Source organism: Paramacrobiotus metropolitanus, unplaced genomic scaffold (assembly GCF_019649055.1).
Source record: "Paramacrobiotus metropolitanus isolate TYO unplaced genomic scaffold, Prichtersi_v1.0 Parri_scaffold0000058, whole genome shotgun sequence".
NCBI classification, from domain to species: Eukaryota; Metazoa; Tardigrada; class Eutardigrada; order Parachela; family Macrobiotidae; genus Paramacrobiotus; species Paramacrobiotus metropolitanus.
This window is the reverse complement of record NW_026570278.1, coordinates 488,424-499,480: the sequence shown is the minus strand read 5'-3', so window position 1 is coordinate 499,480 and position 11,057 is coordinate 488,424. Positions and strand designations below refer to the sequence as shown.

The following is an 11,057-nucleotide window of genomic DNA, read 5'->3' as shown; positions in this document are numbered from 1 at the left end:
TGATTTCCAAGTTTGTGCAGTTAATTGCCTGCTGCGGGCACGTGTGCCCTTAGTATCTTAGTATTTTAGCTTAAAACAGTCGATCAAGAGCTTTACTCGGAATTGGCATTTTAATACAGAATCAGCTATCCTCACTGTGCAAAATGGTGAACCAACGATGTTAATTTGGTGATTAAAAACACGAGGCTTGGTTTGGCGCGCCGATTTGGTCAACACGGTCGGCAGGCCAGCACGTGTAATTAAACCACGAGCTGCTGCGGCATTTGGACGAGGTCCGAATTCCAATGGATCTCATTCACGAACGTCTGGAGGCCGTGTACGTTTATTTGCACCGAATCACGTACAAATACGCATTTATGGAAGTATAATGTCATCACCAGAATTATTACAACTAAACTTAACAAAAGCAAAACATTTGGTAGCCGCGGCTATTCAACATCGGCAGCATCTAGCCTTTTCTTGTGACTTTGAGGAGAGAAGCGGCGCACATACATCGACAAAGTCTTTCAAGGATTTTCAGCACTTTGAGCCGTGGTGCAATGGTACTGCCTACGCCGATCTTACGACGTAGCCGGGGTTCGATTCCCTTATCGGCACATTTTTTCTGCCGTTTCTCAATTTCCCTCGGATAGCTCTCTGCTGAGATGGTAGCAGATCAAGGTTCGGTACGTCCACTTCGCCTTTGAGCCCAGTGCGTTAGCCTCTAAATCCGATTTTCGGTGAATAAGCCGTTCGGAAAGTGCGGATAAGGAGCCGCGTGGAGGATCGCTTGGTCTCGCTACGAAGACGTAGCGAAAGCTGCAAGGGGGGTGTGAGGAGAGAACCGGCTCATATACAGCGACAAAGTCATTCAAGGATTTTCAACACTTTGACGTGGGGAGGAGGATATCCTACATCGTACGTACGTCCGGATGCCTCTAAGATGTCCGCCTTTCACCTGTAAATACGAGTCTCCGTGTTATTATCTAGTCATCTCTCTACCTGTGATTGGTTGTACGTTAAGTCCCTAGTATGCCGTGTACTTCTGCTAGTCTAAATAAGCTCGAGTGATGCCTATTATCTAAGAGCGGTCAGGAATTAGTCTCTTGGTTTCTGATCTTCTTACTTTTCTGACTTCTATGTGTTGAGGAAATACTTGTGCATTAGATTAAAGGGCAGTATCTTCTAAAGGTTACGACTGGCGTTCATAATCAAGTTACGGATTATAGCGTAGTCAGCCGCAGTATACTCGCGTCACAATCGACCTTCCCCTTTATCTGATCCTTGTATTACCCGAGACCAGAAGTGAGAAGTAAGGCATTCTTCGTTCGTTCGTGTGTTTCGCAGGGCTCCTGATAGGCATTCCTGGTTTCTGTGTTCCTGTTCGTATCTCCATCGTTCCTCCAAGTTGTTTTCGCCATACCAGTTTGAGAGAGAAGAGTGCTCATACCGCTAAGCGTGGCAGGGAAGTGGTCTAAAAAGGTTATCCAACTCTTTTAGATACGACAACTTTGCGCCGTGGTTCGGTGGTACTGCCTACGCGGATCTACGACGTAGCCGAGGTTCGATTCCCTTATCGGCGCATTTTCCGGCCGTTTCTCAGTTTCCCTCGGATGGCGCCCTGCTGAGAGGACTATGCAGTTGTTGATGATAGGCCCATTGCGCGGCATTTCGGTGATTGGAAGGTGCGGTATGTATCTGGTTTGCAAGACCATTTTCAAGTCCCAAGAAAAATTGCATAACGGCGACGGGTTTGGGGTTTCCGCAAGACCTCTCACACTCCTGACAGCCCCAAATAGTCAACGGATCGGGACATGTCATAATTTTTTTTGCGCGGCCGCATGCAAATGAACTGCAAAGGAAATGCCAATTAGGCATTCGGCATAAGCTCGCCAGTAAACTCACTAAGATGCTGCATCGGTGGGCATCACTATGAATACCGTTAACCGTGAGTTGATTGATTACTCAATAGATTGTGTTCGCAAGCGCAAAAAGGCTTACGATATACGGTACGATATACGATAGGCTCTTGCGCGTCATCATGGCGTACCCTTATCGGACCGTTTGACGATAGGATTGACGATAGAAAGCATAGTTATCGTCACGCTTACCGTTAAGCCCTGCGAAATAGCAACTGCTCTTGGTGGCGACTGCATCGATTGGAAAGAAACACGTTGCCGTATTATCGGCAACTGTACAAATCAAACTTCCGCATATGCACAATTGATAGGACAGTTGAAAACACCTGATCACTCGATGACGATGCTAACTGCGCAAGAGAGAATTATCTCAGATTTGCAGTTGGTTATACTAATTTTTCTCGAAGGTTTTCTAAATCCTGCTTAACCGTGAAAACGTAAGCCGTGTGGTAGATACAGCATACGCTGTATCTACACACAATGTGTATACCGCATGTGCACGACGATGCCTGGTCATGCTTTGTCAGCTAGTGGTTTGGAGTGTTTGCCGCCAGCATTGTGTAGAGTCTTCTAGATTGTTCTAGATGCTATATTGTCATGCTGTTGTCTGTGAAGTATAAAATGCGCGGTAGGCGTTATGTGTAAAGAGAGAGATCTGGCATAAAGGTTTAGCGCGCAGTTCGGTCGGCATGTATACCAGTATAGCGTATATCATGAGGCAGGTCGCCCACATCTGGTAGCAGATCGGTTTCGAACCACGGTGACCTTTATATAAATCCTCTGAGTTGCTAAAAGTTTTCTACGACCTTTCATCAAGTTAATTTTTTTATTGTGGAGATCTGCCTCATATATACAAGCTTCTTATCCCAGTGCGCATGGAATAGCCATCATCGCTATTTCGCTTATCTGATTTCATTGAGCCCAGAAATCAGCCTTCACCATCACCAACCAGAATCCTCCCCAGCGCAGTACAACATAATGCTGGAACATCATCACTGACCGACCATACCATTCCATTACAAACTTTTCGCAGCACAGCATGAGTCCTAAATCCTTATCACCCGAAAAATACATCGACAACGTGATTGAATATCTCACAAGTGTAAATCAAACGAAAAATGACCAACAAATTATCTGCGCCCTGTTCGTCCATCTACCGCAACAACTTCAAGAAAGATTTATGTACAACATGCCTGTTGCCATACAGGATTTCCATCACCAACTTTGCCATGAACTACAAGCGTTACCTCCGCAAATACGGCCAAGATTATATTTTTCCATTACTAAACAACTAAAAAAGAATGCAGAAAGATCTACAGGTCGATCCCGTCCCGTTGCTCCTAGATTATGCTACATATGTCGCGAATCTGGACATCTTGCTGCAGACTGTTGGAAAGGTCACGAATGACAAAGGTATCTACAGGATCAAAATATTGGGGGCCTATAACTGAATAAGGGAAGCGGACTGAGTGAACGTGACCTTAATAGCAACTGTGTGACAGCTGTGTGAGACGCTATATTATTCCGTTATGAAATAATTTCCTTTGTGCGAAAATGGAGATACTGTTGCAATTCCGACCTCCAAAATGTCGAGCTGTTTTAAGACTGAATTGAATATACCGGATCTTCGGACGGAAATCTACCATGCTAAGTTTAAAACCGCAAGAAATGCCTACATTATGCCATCTTACTTAAAGAAGGAAGAAAACTACAAAGAAGTCAACTTAGTCATCAGTAATTGTCTACTTATAAAACTGCATGAATATGTTTTTTTTCCACAGAAGGAGGGTAGTGTGGTAGATACAGCATACGCTGTATCTACACACAATGTGTATACCGCATGTGCACGACGATGCCTGGTCATGCTTTGTCAGCTAGTGGTTTGGAGTGTTTGCCGCCAGCATTGTGTAGAGTCTTCTAGATTGTTCTAGATGCTATATTGTCATGCTGTTGTCTGTGAAGTATAAAATGCGCGGTAGGCGTTATGTGTAAAGAGAGAGATCTGGCATAAAGGTTTAGCGCGCAGTTCGGTCGGCATGTATACCAGTATAGCGTATATTATGAGGCAGGTCGCCCACATCCGCAATAATCATAAACTGGCCTTACCGTTTTTCCGTTGGCTTAATTGTGGCATTCCCAGATTTGATTATACCGTCTCCATCCTTGATTTCGTTTTGCCCAGAATCAGATTCGACTTTGTTGTTACCAGACTGCGCTGCACCGCAATGGAGGGGCACCGTATAGCGTGAGGATAGCAGGGGTTGGCTTCATCGTATAAAAGTGAGCTCGGCAAAGACTGAATTAGGGGGAACAGTAGTTGAGCAAAGGGATTGCAATAACGATTAACGGCAATGGCACCAGCTGCATCTCCTTATATGCGGGCGCTTATTTTTGGCCCGCGCTGAAGCGCTGAGTCTGAGTCTGAGTACTAAAAGGCTGAGTCTGACTATAAAATGCTGAGTTTTCTTAATACTGCACGTGTAAAGTCTCGATGACTTTAACACATGACTAAAAATTTGCGACGTACAGCAAAACCCCGTATTACATGCAACCCTAAAACCAAGTTATGTATGTGTACAATAGATTGCGGCGATCGGGACGTACGCGGCACGGGACGTTCACGGTTCACCGAACGTTATTAATTAACTGAAAGTTAATTTAATTAAGTTAAAATAAAACTAAAGTTAGTTTAATTACAACTGTACTGTGCCCCAGCCCGGCACTTGAAGGACAGTACAGCCACGAAATTGCAGCCACGGGCACTTGTAAGAGCGCGTACACGATTCGCGCAACTAGTGCGGATACAGCGCGACGCGGATACTTTTATTCTGCTACACAGTACTGCAGTGCGCATAGCATACAGTTGCAGGTTGAGGTGCATTAGGGAACATTTACAGTGGACGACAAAAAGAAGTTGATGAGGCGCGACCGCACACTGGCCGGTCGATTTCAACTTTTTTTTGTCGTCCATTGTATGATAAGCCGATAATGCGCGCTCATAACTATTGTAGATCGTAACCAAATCATAGATCCTAGATCCTCGTATAATTAGCCGGGAATATTCATTATGCAGTATGCACTGACAATTAAACCTATGAAACACGGTTCACTAAACTTGAATAAAGACAAATGCATTATAGCAGTGGTATAATGAAGAATTCTGCTTGCCAGCAATTGTACTCAAAGTGAAAAGCATTAACGTCCTAATGTGCATATCGTACAGGTTCAGATAACGTAGCTAATCACAGCGTCAGTTAAAGCTAAGTATAAAAAATGAAAACTAAAATTCAAAAAGATAATCAAAAATGACACGTAAATGACACGCCGTTTTTGTGGATTCAAAACCGCGTCGTCAGTTTGGCTTGATCGTGAAAAACGCCATATTTTCCACAAATCTGCAATTTCACTATAGATTCTTCTTTAGCGGCCTCTAGTCAGAAAATCCTTTCATCGGGTCTTAAGTGTAGGAAATGTAGAGCACCGAAATGAAGTCCAGTATTTAATAATGACTGTAAGTCTGTAACCACGGAGAAAGCAGTACTTTAAATAATTATAGCGTTACGTCATTAAAGTTTTACTAATTAAGGACTGGCAGTCACTGCTTGACAGACATTGTTCATATTAAAATCACATCAGATAGCTTTATGGGGAAACGCTGTGTTGCCGTTTATCCTGCAATTTTTCGCCATTTTCAACTGCCTTGGGAAAGGCTTAATGTGATTTCTTACGGCTGAGGAATTTTAGGCGCCATTTACTTGTTTTGGCTCACTAATCTACCAAACCAACTGTTTTGGAAAGGCGGCATTCTGCTCCGGAAAGCGGTTTGCTGATAAGCCCAGCCGCACGAGATTAATCATTCGATGCGCTCTCCCCCGACTACTAAAATTTGACACCGCCGATCATTATTCTATTGTTGATCACAGGTTTGCATAGGAACGATGGCTAGATAGGCATATAAGTATACTTTATCTGGAATGCCGATGGTCGTAAAATATAATAAATTGCATCTGGGTAATTTTTGAGTGACGGTAACTTCATTACGATTTTGTAGCAATTTCTGAAATTTAGCCTGTTCATTGCAGTCTTTACCTACTCGGTCTGGGAAATCGGGAAATTTATTATTTCTCGTGTTTCACTTGAACGACCATCGCTCGTTCACTTATCATAGTGTTTCACTTGAACGACCATACGATTAGTTATTTCGGATTAACTTCCAGCTGATCAGCTACGAAGGCGAGTCGGTGGTTTTGTTATGCCTATGTCGTGCAGAACTGAAATTCTAATACTACATTGGCAGAATAGGCTAGTATAATCATTAAAGATAGGCTGTAATGTTGCTGCAATTAACGCTGTATGATTTTTTGCTTCATTAACATTAGCTATAATTAGTGCTGTTATTTGAACATGCATAAATACGCGCATCAACAAACACCTCATACTGTTATTGTAGTGAGAAGCCGACAGGTACATTTCAATTTTGGGTAGTGCTATTCTTTATTACTCTACTGGTGTAATGCATGTGCTTTATTCAATTTATTGAGCCTTGTTGCATACGATTACTAGTCAGTACATATCACCATAATTATTATTATAGGTAGATCTGATTACATGCGGAGATTACCGTCTTATTATTCAGTATACATGGTACAGCAAGTACGTAGTTGAATTACTGTAATTGAAATAAATTTATTTTTATTTTGGCCGGAAATGCCGAGTAGCGCTGCAGTTGTGGTTATTTCTTTCGTTCTGTTCAACGTTTGTGTTGCTGCAGTTAAACAGTTATACTCTCAAAAACCTACGGTAAATGTCCCGTGTTGGATTACCGCATGGGGTGTTGCCAAATTAATAACATTTTGCACTTTTACATTACTTTGTTTTAGCGTTAATTGTATGTTACCATATGTTGGACCATATGATTCGCTGGACCCATATTTCCGGTCAAGAGTTAAAGTCATCGAGATATTACTTTAACAGTCTCAGCCTCTTAATAGTCAGACTCAGCCCTTTAGTGCTCAGACTCAAACTTTCAGTAGTCAGACTCAGCCTTTTAGGGGTCAGACTCAGACTCAGACTCAGCGCTTCAGCGCGGGCCCTTATTTTCGCGTCGGCGTTCCGGGATAACCGCAGTTTGACTGCCGGCGTAAATCAGCCAGTCAGTGTCAACAGTACCACCAGATTGCTTACGATTGACTAAATTTAAATGTACAACTCTGACAATTAATCGTTCGTTTGAAAACTGTTACAATCAGAACATAATTGACCAAGGACAGATTTCACATTTACACAAAAGGAAATGTAAGACGTGTGCGGTAATTGATCAAATAAGTGTATTTCCTGTCATATGGCAATGCCTGTAACCACAGTAAATCGCTGGTTCCGCTCAGCAACACAAATCGTAAATCAATAGCGCGGAGGAAGTCGTAATTTGTGCGTTTACTTCCGGTGAGTCACTTCAGCAGGGGTAGTCAGCAGCAGCACTGTCGAATCGAAACCCCGGAAATTACAATAATTATTACGTCCAAGTAACGGCTACGGCTTCGCCTCCGCGTTTATTGTGGTCTACGGTCGCTGCTCAAGATCTCAGAAAGCCCTACACCTCAATGCGGGGTTAAGTTTCGTCTGCACGCCGTACGATCTCTGTACTTTCAAGTGCAGGATGCACGATTACCGTATATAACGACGTCACGCGTAAGATTTGGTATCCATTAATCACCATCTCCCTTTATACAGGTACGGTATCCATGCATAAGTGGGGCTCCGCCTAATTTGCAAGGATATGCATGTCTCTTTGCTAATCAACTGTAACATTTTGCATTCCATTCTTTTCAATTTACACAAATGTAACTAAAACTTTTCCTAGAAGTACGTTAGTTTTACAGAATATTTTTGAGTATGCCAGGCAAAAGTGCCTGATCCAACATTTTTGCCATATTTCGAGCATAGTGGAATTTTCGATCTAACCTTACAATATTCAACTCGTATTACACAAAGCACGGTCAATTAAGCTAACCAGTAAGGAAATCAATATAACCATCCCATCTCACCCCAGTTTTTTATAGCCACCCATTTTTTTGGCTTTCCAGCTGTATATATGTGCTAACTGCAACAAGCACAGCGATATCCGAATTCCACGAAATCTTAGGATTTTTAATTAATCGCCAAATTTAGCTAGTATACTAATAGGCAGTTTATATTCTAAGAGTTCTTCGTTCTTCGTTTAAATTCATCGTTGTTTATTTTAGTCTGACAACCGGTCATGTATAACTGTATAAGTGCGCATTTCATGACATTAGCAGAACCATATCTAATCAAAAGCAACCAGACAATATCAGGGATCACGCAACGCTCGTCAGAGAAATTAAGCGATAGTCAGCGTATGCGGTATACTTCAAATGATCGCAAGACATGGCATCGCCTCGCCCATCTGGCCCTGCCTACATTAACCTTTATAAACGTTGGGTGGCAGCTTGCAGTTGTTGATGATGGGCCCATCCGGAGGCGCGCATTTCGGTGATTCCCGGAATGTACGATATGTACCTGGTTTGCAGATGCATGTTGATGTTAATTGACAGCCGTAACCGCAATACGGCGAGGGGTTGAGATTTCCGCAATGTTTCTCACACTCTTTGCAGTCATAAATTTGCAGTGGATCGGGACATCGACGCATAAGCATCTGCTGGATGATATCTCCATAGAAAATGCTAAAAAACGCAGATGCATTCAATATGAGCTCGCTAGTAATCCTACTTTTAAATGGTTCGTCGATAGTCATAATTTAGAGAATAAAAGTTGGGCCAGTTGATCACTCTATAAGATATACTTGGTCGCTTTAACGGCCTGCTCTCGTTTTCACGCAGCTAGAGGAGTTAAAATCTGCGGCCAGTAGATCCGGGTTGTACTTTATGGTAATCAGCTGGCGAGGCATCGCATTTTACCTTAATAGTAAATTTTGTTTCTTAAATTTTTTATTGAAAACAACACAGTAATGCTGTTTTCAAAAGAAACCGTCAAAGTGAATTTTTTTTCGGGTTCTGCATTTATGTGTACGTCGTAGAACAGCTTTTCATTCTGCACTCAGAAACCTGTTGCTACGCCGCATTTAATAAGACCATGACGCAAATTTTATCTTCAATCCTGTCGACCTCGTGCGCGAGCGTACGGTGATGGTTGGCAACCGTACGGGAAAGTTACGACGCTACCAACATTCGGTCGGTAGTGTCGATATTAGCCCTAACAACCAAGTGTAACCGTCAGCCGTGTATGGCTGCAGTGTGAAGCAAACAAACAACTACCACGCTTCAAACATGCACGGTTGGCAGTTACGAACGTTTGTTAGGGCTACCATCTACGGTTAACGGTTAATTCAACCGCTAATCGGCTAATGCAGTTAAAGTTCGGCTCGATGTTTGGCGATGTCTGCGCTGTACCACTAAGCGCGTACTCAAAAATCCGTTGCGCCTTCTCTTCAGTGTACATATACGTCTACGAAGGGATGTCAGTAGCGCACTAGATAATCCCTGCACTTGCTGCTGTCAGCCGGCGGGAGTATGACGTTGTGACTATACATGGTGCTTATGTACCACGCCAGATTTAGCCATATGTACTGCCGCAACGCCACACTCCAGCCGGATGACGGCAGCAAATATAGAGATTATCTAGGTGCGCTACTGGCATCTCTTTTATGTAGTTATATGTATGAACAGTATCACTTGATTATGATTCATGCGACAATACATTAATTGTATTCGACAGAGCATGATGCTTTGAAATGTTCTTATCTGTACAGGGCGCTAAATGTGTGAAAGCAAGGTCTCTGAGATCAGCAGCTGGGTTCCAGGAGGCCATTGCACTGAAACCAACTTTACGGGGGAAACCTAATAGACACATTAACGGGCCTTACCGGGTTTGCTCAGGCTTCAGGTCGGTGGCATTCCCAGATCCGATGGTGCCGTTTGCAGCGCTGGTTGTACGAATTGCAGTGTTGTTGGGGCCGTTTGCACCGTTGATTGTGCGGTTTGCAGTGTTGATGGGGCCGTTTTCACCGTTGACTGTGCCGTTTTGAGTGTTGATTGTGCGGTTGCGAGCGTTGGTTGCGTTGATCCCAGATTCGACGGTGTGGTTACCAGACTGCACTGCGCTGTTATGGGGAAGCAGCGTGACGATGACCCACAGCGTGATGATAGCAGAGGTTGTCTTCATCGTTCACAAGTGAACTCAGAGACGATGGGAAAAGGGTGGCCAGCAGAGCGTTTTGCTAAGCAGACTCTGAATGGGATATCAGTTAATAGCACTGGCATTCAGGCAGCATCTCCTTATATACTAACGCTTTTCGTAGCGTTAATACTGCAGATGTATGCAACATCTGTGATGTTGTCAATTTGCCGGTCAGTGTCACCGATTAACATTAATTTTAAGAACATTCACCTGACGTCACGAGGCACCACGCTTATTACTGCTTGTCAAAAATTTAGCGTGTGCGATAGACAACTTTCCATTTACATGTATCGGAAACATTTATACAAGCAAAGTATGAATGCCCCAAGGAAAAACGTCTGCATCAGGAAGTAAGTAAGAATGCAAGCTTAGTAAGCCGCGCTGCCACAAAAATAAACATAAGACACCGATGAATCGGAAAGCAAGCGTGACTGCCGTGGAATTGTGCAAAATCTGATTGCCGGTGTGGTTTGCATACCTAGAACGTTGCGCATCGACTTGACGAGCACATGGATCTGCGCGGCGTTAATAATTAATTTTGCTTGATGTCAGAAATTTTACTTCCCGACAGTGATCAATATTGCGGCAACTGACTCTGCTCGTTCCATCACCTTTTTCTGCAAACTGTACAAGCTGCTTGTTTTTGTCGATTTCCATCAACTTTCATAATCTAGGAAATGGGTTCATATTTAATTTCCAAACACTTATAAATAATGTGCGCCAAATATTATTGTACTTACAAGAACCCGTTTCGGAAACCGATGGCGCCTAATTAATGTGATGCGAATTAACGGCATTTCCCCGAAACTGCATACCCTTGCATTGTGGCGCTGATTGCCGCGTCGACGTTCCAGGTAAACGCAGTTTATCGGGTGCCAATCAGCCGTCAGTGTCAGCAGTAAATAGTAATTAATATGACAAGTACCACCAGATTTGTTATGACTA

General features: G+C 43.2%; 1 protein-coding gene and 1 long non-coding RNA gene across 3 annotated transcripts; both read right to left on the bottom strand.

Annotated features, from left to right (window-relative positions):
• Positions 1-297: 297 nt before the first annotated feature.
• On the bottom strand, positions 298-2,293 carry LOC129593033 (uncharacterized). 2 transcript variants are annotated; one of them, XR_008691037.1, is made up of 3 exons: positions 2,091-2,293; positions 1,273-1,831; positions 298-937 (listed from the first exon to the last, which is right to left on the bottom strand). It is a non-coding gene; the product is annotated as an uncharacterized LOC129593033 (long non-coding RNA). The 2 variants fall into 2 exon arrangements; XR_008691036.1 differs by having other exon boundaries at positions 298-1,453; positions 1,520-1,831.
• Positions 2,294-8,086: 5,793 nt separating this feature from the next.
• LOC129593030 (uncharacterized) lies at positions 8,087-10,338 on the bottom strand. Its single transcript, XM_055489214.1, has 2 exons — positions 9,799-10,338; positions 8,087-8,599 (listed from the first exon to the last, which is right to left on the bottom strand). The coding sequence occupies exons 1-2, from the start codon at positions 10,095-10,097 to the stop codon at positions 8,338-8,340; spliced, it is 561 nt and encodes a 186-aa protein (XP_055345189.1). The 5' UTR covers positions 10,098-10,338; the 3' UTR covers positions 8,087-8,337.
• Positions 10,339-11,057: the final 719 nt, after the last annotated feature.

Bases quoted from the DNA above. Each gene is read 5' to 3' on its own strand.
- LOC129593030 (XM_055489214.1), bottom strand. From the start codon at position 10,097: ATGAAGACAACCTCTGCTATCATCACGCTGTGGGTCATCGTCACGCTG. The intron at 8,600-9,798 runs GTAAGGCCCGTT...TGCGTTTTTTAG, and splicing joins CTGAAGCCTGAGCAAACCCG to CATTTTCTATGGAGATATCA.